General features: G+C 35.6%; 1 protein-coding gene across 1 annotated transcript in view; it reads left to right on the top strand.

Annotated features, from left to right (window-relative positions):
• SCN2A (sodium voltage-gated channel alpha subunit 2) overlaps window positions 1–9512 on the top strand; it is a 123226-nt gene extending 113714 nt beyond the window's left edge. Inside the window, exons 26-27 of the mRNA XM_074215819.1 lie at window positions 4195–4465; window positions 6734–9512. Of these exons, the coding sequence (XP_074071920.1) occupies window positions 4195–4465; window positions 6734–7929 (1467 nt within the window). The 3' untranslated portion in view covers window positions 7930–9512. The remainder of the gene's footprint in view (window positions 1–4194; window positions 4466–6733) is intronic.
• The last annotated feature ends 7367 nt before the right edge of the window (window positions 9513–16879 follow it).

Here is a 16879-nt window from a genome sequence, read left to right as displayed (position 1 = left end):
GCAATTAGAGATAATATGAGATAATAGGGAGCCATGTTAAATGCCATGGTACAAATCCTTCAGGACTTCAGAAAATTAAAAATCCCTCTAATTTTAAATTTGAGCAGGTAGAATTTGAATTTGACAAGTTTGTATAAGTTAAGAGGACAGGAGAAAATATTCTATATTGGGGTAAAAATATAAGCTAAAATGTACAATTGGGATGGTAATGGCAAAGGCTTGGCCAGAATGAAGGATTTGTAATGAAGAGTAGTGGGCTAAAAGAAGGATCTGGATTTTAATAAAAGGATAGGAATTTTGACTTGATGTGATAGGTTTTAGAGAGCCATTGTAAATTTTTTTAGTAGGATCTTGAAACAGATCTTTTAAAAATATCAATCTGGCAGAAGATAGAAGGAAAAATTAATTTATAAGGCAAGACCAGTTATAAAGCAATTCAACAATGCTGGATTCCTGTAGACCTGGAGAATAAACATAAAAAGGGGAAAAGTCTGCCAAAATTGACTAGATAGTGAAAAAAAAGCAGAAGAATTTATTAAAAGAGATTTTGAGATGATTAAAAACTTGGAGACTGGTGATTCATTTGACAAAAATAAGAAGGAAGCATGTGTTTGTGAAAGAAAATGATAAACTAAATTTTGGGTATCTTTAATTTCAAATCTTGGCAGAATATCCAAATTTTTGTGTCTAATAGGAAGTTAAATAAAAAGGACAGGAATTAGGATAATGACATTTACTGGTATAATTAAGAATTATTAGCACAAAGAAATTAAATTGATTCAATGAGAATTTATTGGAACTCCAGGTCCTAAATTATCTTAGAATCCTTCCTAGTACTGTACCTTATACAAGATATATAATTGTTTATTGAATTGATGTGAAGTGAATTGATTTGATCTATCACCATGGAGAAGTAAAGAATGATCAGAATTGAGAAAAGACTACTGAATTTCTTTAGATGGAAATTACTGGGAACTTTGGAGCATTTTCAGCAGTGGCAGAGCCAAAAAACAAATAGGAAATGAAAGCAAATTAGATGGCAAGCATTTATTAGGCAGTGGCCTAATCAGGTAAGGTGAGGGAAAGCCAGCTATAAGGACTAAGCAATATACTCCCTGCCTTCATGAAGCTTACAGTATAATAGCAGGATTCAACAGTTTCACAGATATTTAATTCTAGAGTACCTGGAAAAAAATATACAATGACTGTAGAGCTGGACCTAACAATGAGGCAGATCAATAAAGGCTTTGTGAATGAAATGGCATTTGAGCTGAGCTTTGATGTGATTTAGGGCTAACAAGAATCAGTGGGGGTCAAGAGAGTGAAAACAGCCTAACAAAGGCACAAAATAGATGTCATACTTGGGAAATAGCAAGTCGGAAAATCTGGCTGAAGTGTAGAGGCTGTGTGAGAGAAAAGAATAATGTGAACATAGTCTGCAAATATGAGCTGGAGGTATAGGGTAAAGAAGGGCTTTAAATGCCCTTTAAAAACCCATAAAGGGGTTTGTGCTTTATTCCAAGGACAACAGGGAAATGACCAGATCTGTGCTTTAGGAATGTCAGTTTGGCAGCTATGTCTGATGTTAGAGAGGGTAAAAAAAAAACAAATGCAGGGAAACCAATTGTAAAGATATTGCAATAGTCCAAATTAAGGACCTAGATTAGAATAGTAGTGATTTGAGTAGAGACTGATGAGATGTGATCAAATTGATAAGACTTGACAACTAATTTATTAAGGATAGTGAGAGATAGTGAAGAATAAAAGTGACTCTAAATTGTGAACCTGGATGATTGGGAAATATGATATCCTGGACAGAAATTAGGAGGGATCTGATTGGGGGAAAACTTATGAGTTAGATCTGGTTTAGTTGTGTTGAGTTGCAGATGCCTATGGGACATCTAGGTGGAGTTGTCATGGTATCAATTAGAGATGAAGAACCTGAAGAAGGTCAGGAGAGATGACGGCTATGTATGTAGCTTAGGAAATTATATGTAAAATTGAATACCTAGAAGTTGATGAGAGGAAATCACCAGCAGAGAGTATAGAGATGAGAGGGCTTAGGGCAGGTGGGACATGGATAATGAACTTGCAAAGGAAACAGAGAAGGAACAGTTCCATAGCTAGAAAGAGCCCCACTACAGAGTCTTTTCACAAAAACTCAAGAAGAAAAGAGTATTCAGAGGCATGTGAGTCACTCAAAATGAAAAAGTGAAATAAAATTGAAAAAAAATATATTACTAAAAAGAGGCCTTTGGAGGGAATACTTGTTTTCTATTATTTGTTTTTCTTTTTGAGGTAGGGGAGACAATACGCAGACTTAAGGGAATAAACCAGTGAAGAATTAGAAAAGAAGGGGGGGGGGATATATAGATCAGAGCTCCTCTGGACCTGGAAAAGGTATACATCTAGAATGCTCCTAAAATAGTCAGATTTAGAAAGAGGGAACCCCTCTTTCTCTGAATCCAAAGCAAAAGTAAAGAAATGGGGTTAGGAGGTGGGGAGTAGTATATTTTTCCTCAAAGGAAGAACCCAAAGGAAGGAACTAAATCAAGTTTACATCAGTGTTCTTCAAATAGACAAACAAGAAACAGTAAGATGATTGCACATGTATAAGCTATAACAGATTTCTTGCACTCTTAGGAAGGGGGGGACAGAAGGGAGAGAGAGAAAAATATTGGAACTCAAAATCTTATTTAAAAAATGAATGTTTAGGGAGGCTAGGTGGCACAGTGGATAGAGCACTGGCCCTGGAGTCAGGAGGATCTGAGTTCAAATATGACCTCAGACACTTAATAATCACCTAGCTGTGTGACCTTGGGCAAGTCACTTAACCCCATTGCCTTGCAAAAAAAAATGAATGTTTAAAACTGTCTTTAGATGTAATTGGAAAAAATAAAATTCTATTTAAAAATGTAAGAGAGTATGGGGTGGCTAGGTGGCACAATGGATAGAGTACTGACCTTGGAGTCCGGAGTGCCTGGGTTCAAATCCGATCTCAGACACTTAATAATTACCTAGCCATGTGGCCTTGGACAAGTCACTTAGCCCCATTGCCTTGAAAAATCTAAAAAAAACAAATTTAAGAGAGAGAAAAAAGGTGAGACAAAGAGAATGAAAAAGGATTGCCAAGGGCACTATGGAAGAAATACCAGGAATCTATAAGTGGGCCCAGTCTGTACGGTCTTTAGTTACCTCCTGCTTTAGCTGTTATTAGACAGTTTTATGAAAGAAAGAGATCAGTGATCCTGGGAGCACACTCAATGAGAAAAAATCAAGAAAGTAAAGAAATCCATGCTGCTACTGAAGAGACCAGGTGTCTTCAATTAAGGCAGGAATGTAAGGAGAATTCTTTTTCTTCCATCATTCATTCTGGAAGAGAAGGTTAGATCTCTGCTTTTCAGATCCTTTTATAAAGATCATTAATTTATATGTGTAAATCACTTTAATTTCATTCATTTATGGATGGAAAGAATTTTTTAAAAAAGGACAAAAAATGAGACCAGCTAGGGCAACACAAATTCACTCTATCATTCTTGACTGACTCCCCACTCTACTGGTATTTTAGATAGCAAAACTTTACTTTAATACTAATTATTTATTGAGTGCCTCTTCTGTTTGATGTATTAGATGTGGCGTGGTACAGTGCAAAAAGTCAAAGGGGTCAAAACCAGAGTAGAGGACCTTTGTTCAAAATTCTCTTTCTGATTCTTACTGCTTCCATGACTCTAGACTAGTCCCTTGACCTCACCAGGTCTGAGCCTCCCCATCTGTAAAATAAAGGATTTGAATTAGACAATCTCTAAGATTTTATACTGTAATTTATTTAATCAATCAGTCAACAATCATTTATTGTGGACCTTCTATGTGTTAGTCACTGTGCTAAGCACTGTGGTTGAAATAAATACTGAGTCTCAGATCTCATGAGCTTGTAGTCAACTAAGAATGTTCACTATTAAAATAAGATTCTTACTGTATATTCTAAAAGCATTTAATCTGACATAAAAATCATGTACATGAAATAAATGTTTATAAAAGACATGAATACACTGACACACAAAAGATATATATTTTCACATATTTGGTCTGATTTTTAATGAATCCTTTTTCATGTTTTTATGAGAAATTCTGCTAAAATAAACTGGTGACAATCCTTATTTGTTTCTGAATAAATTCTATTCTTTTTTTTTTCAGAATAAATTCCAGGGAATGGTTTTTGATTTTGTAACCAGACAAGTCTTTGATATCAGTATCATGATTCTCATCTGCCTCAACATGGTCACCATGATGGTGGAGACTGATGATCAGAGTCAAGAAATGACAAATATTCTGTATTGGATTAATTTGGTATTCATTGTCCTCTTCACTGGAGAATGTGTGCTGAAGTTGATCTCTCTTCGCTACTATTATTTCACCATAGGATGGAATATTTTTGATTTTGTGGTGGTCATTCTCTCTATTGTTGGTAAGGACAGATTATTTTCCTAAAAAAAATTTTAGTAAAAACTCAAAATTTAAATATTGAGATTAAGTAAAAAGTCAAAACACTGCTTTGCATTTATCATTTTTTTACTCATCCATATCTTTCAAACAAAAGTCTAATAGTACATTCTTCAGCTTGTCATCTTTGTGGTTGCATGCTACGCTTAAAATGATGTGTAAAGAAAGCATTTGTTTTCTTGAGAATTCATTTATCATCTTTGTTTATGCCAGAAGCTGATAAATGTAACTTTGACATAATACTCTTACATGTAGTACCAAAAAAATGCAGTAAATATAAAAAATGACCTAGAGAATATTCCTTTGAACAAAGACTCATTACTCAGAGTTAAAGAATTCAGAAAAAGATGGTGTTCTTTGAGTAGCTAGAACAGTTGGAGTTTTCTTTCTTTCTCTCTCAATCTCCACCTACCCCATTATCTCTCACTTTTGGTCTAACCCTTTTTTTGTTTTTGCTTCTGTTATTGTTAGATAATTTTTAATGTAATTTCTACTTAATATTTTCAATTTCAGAACTAGATTTGTTCTCAAAAGCACAAAACAGATTTTTTATTCCATTTCACTCAGATTCACCATGACTAGAAAGATACATTAATGAATCAAAATCCAAAATTGATGCTTTTGTGTTTACTGAATAGTTTATCAGTATTGAGTGCATTTTTTTCATTTGTTTTTAGTAACTAATAGTTTGCTGATGATCCTTTATGTTACTGGTCCTCAGTAATCCTTTACTGAGTAGTCCTCATAGGGATTCAGATATATTCATTTAGAATTTTAAAATTGGAAGTCCATCTCCATACTCTATTTCAATGAAGGATTTGTTCTCAGCAGAAACAGGGTCTAGTCTAGAAACCAGCCACATAAGATAGTACATACAAAAAGGATGATAATTTAGTTGAGAAAAACAGAATGTATGTCAATAAGTAAATAGATAATTACCATTGGAATAGGATTAAATTTCACTAGTGACAATCATTTTTAAAATTATTTACAAATAAGGTTTTTCCCCCTTCCTTAAATAGAGGAACAATGCACATGTTAATATATGCATATACATACATGTATATATAATGTATATGTATACTTTGTATATATACATACATATAGGCAGAGAGGCAACATGGTATGGTGGATAGAAAGCTATCTTCTTTGCCAAGAAGATCTAGGGTCAACTACTAACTGTATTATCCTAGCTAAGTCACTTAATTTCTCAGGTCTTTTGACAATTTTTTTAAAACTATCAATTGGGGAAAAAACTTGACCTGCTTTAATAAAGACCATTTCCTTACATAGGAATACATTATTCCTATAAAATCACAGATTTAGTGACTACCTTAGATGACATAATTTATATTATAAATATATATAATAGTCTACATATTTAATATATTTTATATATTGTGCATACATACTGACATAAGGATATATACATATACATGACCATATGTATCTATATACTGATCTATAATTAAATGTCTATATAATATTTATTTATATATAAATGATTATATACAGAGACTTCTACAAAGGATAATAATGTTTTTGTTTTTGAACATTATTAGATTTCTTTTTTTAATTATATGTATTTAAGACAATGGGTTTAAGTGACTCGCCTTCTACAAAGGATAATAATTTTTGTTTTTGAACATTATTAGATTTCTTTTTTTAATTATATGTATTTAAGACAATGGGTTTAAGTGACTCGCCTTCTACAAAGGATAATAATTTTTGTTTTTGAACATTATTAGATTTCTTTTCTTAATTATATGTATTTAAGACAATGAGTTTAAGTGACTCGCCCAAGGTCACACAGTTAGGCGATTATTAAGTATCTAAAGCTAAATTTGAAATCAGGTCCTCCTGACTCCAGGGCCAATGCTCAATGCACTGTGCCACCTAGCTGCCCCACATTATTAGATTTCTTAAGGAGAAATTTCCTATAAGCTATCATTCTCAGAACTTTCACTGGCTTTTACACCTCTTTATTATATCCTGTTTCTCTTGAAATTGAGAATATCTCCGTTGAAAACTCAGCTGCACCTAGCTGCCCCTAAGCTGAATTTCTTGGTCTGAACTTTCTTGAATTAAAGTAACGTTAATAATGAAATGCCATTTGTGTGTGGAAAAATCAGCATCTTGTCAAATTAGTCCTCGTCGTTGGAATATATAATTTATCATAGTTTGTTGCTAACTGTAATTTATCCTTTTTAAAAATGTTTGTTTGTTCTCATAGGCATGTTTCTAGCAGAGCTGATAGAAAAATATTTCGTGTCCCCAACCCTGTTTCGAGTGATCCGTCTTGCTAGAATTGGACGAATCCTTCGTCTCATTAAAGGAGCGAAGGGGATCCGCACACTGCTCTTTGCTTTGATGATGTCCCTCCCTGCTCTGTTTAACATTGGCCTCCTGCTCTTCCTGGTCATGTTTATCTATGCCATCTTTGGAATGTCCAATTTTGCTTATGTCAAGAGGGAAGTTGGAATTGACGACATGTTCAACTTTGAGACCTTTGGCAACAGCATGATCTGCCTCTTCCAAATTACCACATCTGCTGGTTGGGATGGTTTGCTTGCCCCCATTCTTAATAGTGGACCGCCAGATTGTGACCCAGAAAAAGATCACCCCGGAAGCTCAGTCAAAGGAGATTGTGGCAACCCCTCTGTTGGGATTTTCTTTTTTGTCAGCTATATCATTATTTCATTCCTGGTTGTGGTAAACATGTATATTGCTGTGATCCTAGAAAACTTCAGTGTCGCTACTGAAGAGAGCGCCGAGCCACTGAGTGAGGATGACTTTGAGATGTTCTATGAGGTTTGGGAGAAGTTTGATCCTGACGCCACCCAGTTCATAGAATTCTGTAAACTCTCTGATTTTGCAGCCGCCCTGGATCCACCTCTTCTTATAGCAAAACCAAACAAAGTCCAACTCATAGCTATGGACCTGCCCATGGTAAGTGGGGACCGAATTCACTGCCTTGATATCTTATTTGCTTTCACAAAGCGTGTTTTGGGTGAAAGTGGAGAGATGGATGCTCTCCGAATACAGATGGAAGAGCGGTTCATGGCATCAAATCCTTCCAAAGTCTCCTATGAGCCAATCACCACTACCCTGAAGCGTAAACAAGAAGAGGTGTCTGCAATCATCATCCAGCGGGCTTACCGACGTCACCTTTTGAGGCAAAAAGTTAAAAAAGTGTCATGTATATATAAAAAAGACAAAAGTAAAGAGGGCAATGGGCTGCCTATCAAAGAAGATATGATTATTGATAAATTGAATGAGAATTCAACACCAGAGAAAACTGATGTGACCCCTTCCACCACCTCTCCACCTTCATACGATAGTGTAACAAAACCTGAAAAGGAAAAATATGAAAAAGACAAAACAGAAAAAGAAGACAAAGGGAAAGATGTCAGGGAAAGCAAAAAGTAATAAAAAAAGAAATAAAGAAAAGAAAAAAGGAGGAAAGAAAGAAAAGAAACAAAGAATATTCCCTTTTATGATCATTTGTTTACAGCCTGTGAAAGTGACGTATTTGTGTCAACAGGACTCCTTCAAGGAGGTTTATGCCAAACTGACTGTTTTTACAAATACATACTTCAAGGTCAGTGCCTCTCACAAGACAGTGACCCCTCGTCAGCCGACTGTGACTCTGTAAGCCGGAGGAACAATCTTGACAAGCGGTTTCTGTTTTCACTACCAGCTGACACTGCTGAAGAGAAGGGACAAACTGGCTACGCAGACTGTAGGGACTAGTCAAAGGAGTGAAAAGCGAAAATTTTATGTATGTTTGACATATGACACTTGACTACGGTAATCGTATCCACTGCTTATGTTTCAACTGCCACATCTGCCATATTTTTACAAAATCTGTGTTGGTGAATTTATCTTTTTTTTAATTCACAGGTTGTTTACTATTATATGTGACTATTTTTGTAAATGGGTTTTATGTTGGGGGGATAATGGGTTCAAGGGAGGGCAGACTACAATTCTCTATTGTACAGACAGAAGTGATTTGCATGAAGGCATGTCGCACTGCTAGCTCATGCACGGGAAAACATTACATCACAAAAAAGAAACAGCTTAACTACTTCATGTTTCAGGATGTTTCTAAATTTTGAGGTGCTTAAATAGCGATTTACGTTTAAGGTGTCTCATCCAAACAAATCTTAATGTGCCTGTAAAAGTCCTGTAGAATCCACAAGAATTAAAGAGTTGTTTTATTTTTACACAATCCATTATATGTGTGTATATATTTATATTTAGATATAAATATATATATTAAAGTTGGTTCAGATTGTCAGAGTCCCGGCAGCACGAATTTATGTTCTCAGTAAGTGTCCTTTGGCATAAAACAAATACCCTAGTAGTCTTTCTGAGGAAACTAAATTGACCCCCAAACATAAACATACATATACACATACACAAAGCCCTTTATAACGTTAATTCTGCTTTCTCCTGCAGTATTGTTTAGCCATCTTCCGCTCGGGCAAGGTTGACACAGTCTGTGTCCAAAAATTAACAAGCGAACAAACAAAAGTCTACTATGTAAATAATAATTTTACTTAGTGGTGCATGTTTGAGCAAAGAAATTAAAAAAAATAAAACAATGACCTGAGCACAGTATTTATTGCATCAAATATGTACCACAGTAAGTGTAGTTTGCAAGCTTTCAACAGGTATTATGATGTAATTGGTACCATTATTAATAGTTTGGGAGCTATCACTGATGCATGTTTTATCTTGCCTATGCTGCTGTATCTTACTCCTTCCACTGTTCAGAAGTCTAATATGGGAAGCCATATGTCAGTGGTAAAGTGAAACCAATCGTTCAACCAAGACCTCATTCCTCCATGTCATTAAGCAATAGGTTGCAGCAATCTTAAGAGCTTTTTGCTTTGCATTCTTAAATTTTAAGTGAACTGTGCAGTATATAGAAAGACTGTACAGACTTATTGCCAGCTGCTTAAATCTGTTTAAAAAAAATATATGGTTAGAGTTTTCTAATAAAATATAAATACTGTAAAAAGTTCATTTTATTTTATTTTTCAGCATTTTGTACATAAAATAAGAAATTACAATTATCTTCTGCTTCATGTCACAGTCATTTTTGTTATTTTCTGTCCATAGCACTTTTTAAATTGAAGCACTTCACAAAAGAAGAAATAAAGACAAGGATGAGTCATCAATTCCTGCTTTTTTTTTATTAGTACTGTATATTTGCACACATTTTAATGTGAAATAAATCTCAAAATGAGGACAAAATTCACCTGCTTCCAAATAGTAATATTGTGTTGTGGAAAGGGTGGGAGGGTGGGGAAATGAACTGTGATTTCTAGCACTGCCTAATTCACAAGTTTGAGTCTACTGTCTTTAGGTCACAAAACCATTTTCTCTTTTCCCCAAGAGTTTGTTTCCCCAGACTACTCTTATTCTTGTTGATTCATGCTGCACTAGACCTGTTCTAGAGATAAGATGGGCTCCACATCCTGTTTCCACAGGAACCAAGTATTAGTTGTATAATCAGTTATCAGGACAGTTTGTGTTTCTTTCCCAATCAAAAAGTTCAATGTAGATTCCTCTTTATTAAAGCTATTGACTTGTAGTGTGTTGGTGAACTGCATGTAGGAAAATGCTATTACCATAAAGAACGGTAAAACCACATTACAATCAAGCCAAAAAGATTAATTTTTTTTTTATAATTGCATTTGATTTTTTTCTATCTTTGTTTCTGTCTTTGAAAATGCAAGTTAAGGGTAGAATTCTATAATGTAAAAAAAGGTGGTCTCAAAGAAAAATAAATGTAAACAAAGATAGTAATTCATTCATCTTTTAAATTTTACATGGAATGGAAAAATGAATTTGATTACTTGATTTAAGGTGGCTGTACTGAATATCAGATTTTAGTATTTGACTGAATACTTGGAAGTGGTGTCGGGCAGAGTGGTGGAAAGTTATATAAATTAATAAAAATTTTACTAACATTTTAAGTTGTGTCTTAATTATTTCACTTTTTCTTTTGTCTTTTTCTTCTATTCCTTATATTTTTGCTCTACTATAGCTTTCCATTACACTTCACATCTCTTCCTTAGACTTTCATAAAACGTTCTTATCTATCTGTTCACCTGTCATCCCCCCCACCCCCGGCCATGAAATAATTTCTTTATGACTATGAACAGGCAAGAAAACCAGAATAGGATAGTTCCTGAACTTGGAGCCAGAAAAACTTGGGTTCATATCTTCCCTCTGAAATTTACCAGCTCTCTGACAAGGGGTGAAGCCTTCTGGCCTTTGTCACCACCCACAAATCTGGAAACAGGTAGATTGATGCTTCCTCAAACCCTCTGGCTCCCCAGAGTTCCTCAATAATTTTAATCTCCAAGGCTCTACTTCATCCATTTGTGAGTACTCATACTCTTGATCTTCCACTTCTATGATCATGCATTTTGAATTTTTTCTCTCAGAGAATAACATTTTTTTTTTTTTTTTGCCCAAGGCCACACACAGCTAAGTAATTATTAAGTGTCTGAGATCAAATTTGAACTCAGGTCCTCCGGACTCCAGGGCTGGTGCTCTATCCACTGCACCACCAGCTGCCCCGGGAATAACCTTTTATTATTTCCTCTTTCCCTGAGGCTCACTCTTCTGAAACCTAATCTTCATCTTCACTATTAGTCCTTTTGTTAACAGAGACCCCCAAGGGGTTCTTGGAAACCCTAGAGAGGCTCTCAGGATCTTGGTTAGGAGAGCATGAGAGAACTCAAGCAGAGGGGAATCTTTTAACCAAATCTTTTTATTTGTCACCTAAAAAGTCAAGAAGCCAGATCTCACTAATTGGCCTACTGCTGGGAGGAGGGGAAAGGTTCTGTTCTTGGGAAATTTTAGACCTTAGTCAAATGATCAAATGCTTAGGGAATTTTTCCATTTGGAAAATTACCAGAATGGTGGAGAAGAGGAGGCATTCAAGGAGAATTTGAGATGAGGAGCAAGATCAAAGTAAGATGGATTGAGGTCAATTTTCAAAAACATGCTAATGTTATTATTTTTCTAACAGGAACCCTTTTACACAAGCCCAAATTCTGCATTGTAATTTGCAGTAAACCCCATCACTTCAAAGTCCAAGTTAAGCACTCATACCATTGCTGTTACCACTTTCACTTACACCTTTTCCTGCTTTTCGGAGTCTGGTTTTACTTTACTTCCTTCAAAATCTTGACTAACCCCTTTAATTTATACTCTCAAATCTCTTACATGCTGATCTACTTTGTTTATACCTTAGCTAATCCCAACCCTCACTATTCACCTCCTTTACTCTTTCTCTTAGGGAAGCTAGGTGGCATAGTGGATAGAATGCCAGCCTGGAGCCAGGCTCATCTTACTGAGTTCAAATCTGACCTTAGATAATTGCTAGCCAAGTGACCCTGAGCAAGTCATTTAACCTTGTTTACTTCAGTTTCCTCATCTGTAAAATGAGCTGGAGAAGGAAATGGCAAATTATTCACTATCTTTGCCAAGAGAAAGGGGGGGGTCATAAAGAGTCAGAAACAACTGAAATGATTGAACAACTTTACTCATAAGATGATGAACTAAATTGGAAGAAGTCACATAATTGTGTTGTTTGGGTCAACTACACATTTATCTAATTAATCACAACTAAAGCCCTAACACTGACTAATCAATAAATATTTGTTAAGCTTCTACTATATACACCACTCACAGTAGGGATGAAAAAAGAGGCAAAAGACAGTTCCTGCCTTTAAGGAACTTGCAATCTAATGGGGAAGACAATATGTAAATAAATATATACAAAGCAAACTATTTACAGGCTAAATAGAAAACAGAGGGAAGACACTGTTATTTGGTAAGCTTCCTATAGAAGGAAGGATTTTAACTGGAACTTGAATCTAGGGAGACTAGAATTGAGAAGGGGGAATATTCTAGGTCTGGGGGTCAGAGAATGCTCATCATCAAGAAATAGTGTCTAATTTATGGAACAGCCAAGAGACAAATGTCACTGGATTGAAAACCAAATGTTAGGGAGCAGCAATATAAGAGGACAGGACAAGGTGGCAAAAAATAATAAAGGGGGACAACTAGAGAGCCCAGTGGATAGAGAACCAACCCTGGAGTTGGAAGACCTGAGTTCAAATTCAGCCTCATAATAATAATTGCCTAGTTGTGTGACCTTGGGCAAGTCACTTAACTCCATTGCCTTGCAAAGACAAAAGTTATAAAAGGCTTTGAAAGCATTTTGTGTTTGCTGCTAGAGGCACTAGGAAGCCACTGGAGTTGAGTATGGGAGGGTAGGGTGGGGTGTGTGTGTGTGTGTGTGTGTGTGTGTGTGTGTGTTTGTGTGTGTGTATGAAGATTAGATCTGTGATTTAGGAACATCACTTTAGTGGTTGGATGGAAAATGTATTAGAGTGGGGAGACATGACATAGGAAGACCTGTAGTAGAGGAAATATTGGACAGAGAAATTATAATTAATCTGTTCCCTCTGCATTGACCAAGTATCTTAATTTAATAGTAACCCTCATTCCATAGTCCAAGCTAACAAAATGAATTTGTAAAGAGTACCTGGCCCCTCCCTGGTGGGGGCTCCAGTAAATTCCTGCCCCCAGGCACAAGACAAATCCCTTTCAACAAAACAATGAATCTCTGCCCAAACCTAAAAAGGATTAAGTCTTTGAGCTACCTCCCCTCATCTACTTAGTCCTAATTAGTCTTCCTGCCACTTCAAAAGCTCACCTCTCACTATAAATATGAAAATATTATAATAATAATAATAATAATAATAATAGAAATGCAAATTGATCCTTATTCCCTGTAAACTGGCAAAAATGAAAAAGTGGCAATACTAATGTGAAATGATAGGAAGAAAAGTACATGTGACTATAACTGTTAAATGGTACAATCATTTTAGAAAATGATTTGGAATTATCTAAATAAAGTTTTAATATATCCATACTCTTTGGACTAAAAGCTCCGTTACTGGGCTTATACTCCACAGAAGTTGTCAGTAAGATCAAAGTCCCCATATTCACCAAAATTTTTATAGCAGCACTTTCTGTGAAGGCAAAGAATTGGAAACAAAGTGGATACCATTCATTGGGGAATGACTTCCCAAATTATGATACACGAATGTAAATGAGCATTATTGTGCAATAAAAAACAATATATGTGATGTATGACCCTGAATAGCTCACTTAATCTCTTGTCTACCTTAATTTCCTCAACTATGAAATAGGAATTATAATAACCCCTACCTTCCAGGATTGTTGTTAGGATCAATTGAGCTTAGCAATTGCTTATCATATCATATTGATAGGTATTTGTTTCCTTCCTAATGAAGAGTAATTAGGATGTGATAATGTCAGAAAGATCAGCGACAGTTAGATTTTAGTGGGCCTCAAATGCCAATCTAGTATTTGACTTTTTCCAACATTTGACAAAGAGCCACTGATAATTTCTGAGCAAGGGAGTATATAGGTCAGTGTTGTGACTTAGAAAAATTCTTTGGCATGTGTCTTATCTAAGATCATACTCATAGGAAGTAGCAAAGCCATTATTGGAATCCCAGCACTTTGACTCAAACTAAACACTCTTTCCATTATTTTTCATTCCCTCTTCTATATGCAAATTCATTTTGTTTTAAAACCAACATTTGAATACAGAACAAAAAACCCTTAGTGTTAGAAGGGAACTCAGAAGTAGCAAGGACTAATGAAAGCAGCACCAGATTTGGAGAAAACTTGAGTTTGAATCTCGACTTCAACATATTACTTGTTCTAATTCATGACTATATGAAAGGTATTTAGTAACAATATGACCTGAGCATTTAAGTTTTCTAAATTGCACATTCCTCAAGTATAAAATAAGAAAGTTGGATTAGAGCTAATATCACCAGACTCTAAAAACTTGATTTTAGATCATCTTGTTTAATCTTTGCCCATGATGTTCTGAATCAGAGCTGTCAAATTCATGGCCAGCCCATGTAGACCCAAGCCAGATTATAATGGAATTGGAAAATGTTTAACAAAATTAAAGCAAAATACAAAACAGCATAGATAATTTTAATTTACCAATTTCTAGGTCAATTTTGTGGCCTACTAAGAGTCTTATTAGTTAAGTGGTACCCATTTCTATTTGAGTTTGATACCATTGTAAGACTCCCTGTGGCATCCAGTCCTGGGCAAATTGCTTTCTATTAAAGCAGCTCATTGTATAGTTCAAATTGTTAGGATGTTTGTCTTGTATTGAAGGAAAATCTGCCTTCCTTGTAGCATTTACTCACTGACCTAGTTCTACCTTCCAGTGTGATGAAGAATAGGTCTAATATATCTTCCATATAAACTCTTGCCCCACAAAGAGATATTAATATTTAATTAAATTAGAATTGTACTTTTGTTAATTTCAGAAGTAAAGATTTTTAAACCATTAGAATTATTTCAATACTAATAACCTATTTGTAATCATATCCACCAGAGGGAGCTATTCTCATTGAGAAGATGATAGAATTTTTCACACACATCCTTACTAATATATTTTTTCTTCTTAGCAGTCATAAGAATAGTTCTTTTCTTTAGGAACATTTTTGTTAAACAATGTATTTGAAGGTTTTTCTCAATAAAACGGTAATGTGGGGAAGCACTATTGCTTGATAGGGTTAGTAATCAAATCTATACCCCCAAGGAAGAAAAGCATGTACCCAAGGTCTATGAGATTTTCTCCAGTCATATAGAAATAAACTTCATGGAAGGGTTGTCTTGTGATTAAATGAGCAATGTCTTCCTTCTTCTTTCCTAACCTATTTTGTCTTTCCAGTTCATGGTTTATTATTACATTAATCAGATCTGAAAGTCTTTCAAAGTTATTTTTCTCTATAATGCTGTTATCATGTTCTAAATTGTTCTCCTGATTTCCAACCACAAGTCCAGTGCTCCATTTATTATAGTAAACAAGATAATATCATGTTATCAAGTTATACTGTATCCCTAACTTGCTCTTATGATGCAGAGAAGGTAGGAGAGGATTCTAGAAATATGATGGAGTAGGTAAGAAAACTTTAAGCTTTCCAAGTTTCCCCCATAAAAAAAAAAGACGGAACATAGCCTCAGAAGGCAAGTGTAGCAGCAGAAATTACAAGAGTCAGGGTAAAGTCATTGTTGCCCAAAGACAATTTGAAAAGACCCCAGGAAAGACCTGACCTCCTGGGGCAGAGGTTCAGCTTGAGTGAAGTGCAAACACCTCCAGGCTGACCCTGCAAAATCAATAAACACCAAGCCCTGGGGGCAGCTGGGGTTGGGAGGCAGCCTCTTTCATCTCACTGAAAGTGAGGGGTGGGGGTTTTGGGGGCTTAATATGACAGCAGAGGAGGAAAAAAAGTGAAGAACCTTCCTCTGTTCAGGGACCCAGAGAGGGCTGGGCTCTGCCAGTAGGGAGAAGGAGCTGACACACATCTGGTGTGTGGCAGTGGGGCAGGCACCCTGCTGGCTGAGGGCACTTACAAGAGAACAGAGTCCCTGATTTCAGTTCCAAGAGAGAGGGAGAACAGCAAGAGTTTGCAGGGAACCACAGGAATAAGATCATTTCCCCCCACAGCACAACTGGGAGACCCTAGCTGTGATTTAGGAGAGCCCAAGGGTCAGCCCTAGGGCAGAACTCAGAAAATAACAGTAAGAAGGACCTGAGGCTTGGGACATCATTCTCCATTCCTCAGGACTGGAACTTGATTACATTAGTAATTGTTAATAAACAAACAAACAAACAAACAAACAAATAAATAAATAAAGATGAGTAAGCAAAAGAAAAAGAAACCAACCATAAATTGTTACTATTGGGGATAGAGAAGATGTGGGTTCATTTTCAGAGGAAGATAATGGAGCAAAAAAAAAAAAAACCTTCCTTCAATGAGAAAGAGTTCTTAGAAGAACTTAAAAAGGACTATAAAAATCAAATAAGAGAGATTGAGAATATATTTAGAAAATTAGGAAATACTGTATTTTGTTATGGGTTATGTTTGGGTTATGAACAAGGGTAATTTCCTCAGCAAAGTTGAATATAATCCTGAATGGAAAAAAAAATGGATATTTAACACAGTGTAAGACTTTCAGGTATTGATGACAAAAACAGTAGGGAAACTTAAGAGAAAATTTGACATATGTCACCCAGGAGAAATACAAAGTAAACATTAAAGGCTAATTATAAGGACCTAATAAGGTCAAAGTGCTTACTTTATAAGAAAATATCAATACTCTTATGACTATCATCATTATTTGGAAAGTATGAAAGAAAATCTTGGACTCAGCTGGGTGGTACAGTAGAGGGGGGAAGGGAGGGGGGAGAGAGAGAGAGAGAGAGAGAGAGAGAGAGAGAGAGAGA

This window comes from Macrotis lagotis, chromosome 1 (assembly GCF_037893015.1).
Source record: "Macrotis lagotis isolate mMagLag1 chromosome 1, bilby.v1.9.chrom.fasta, whole genome shotgun sequence".
In the NCBI taxonomy this organism is placed as follows: domain Eukaryota; kingdom Metazoa; phylum Chordata; class Mammalia; order Peramelemorphia; family Peramelidae; genus Macrotis; species Macrotis lagotis.
Note: the sequence above shows the minus strand (reverse complement) of the source record. Positions and strands in the feature narration are given on the sequence as shown.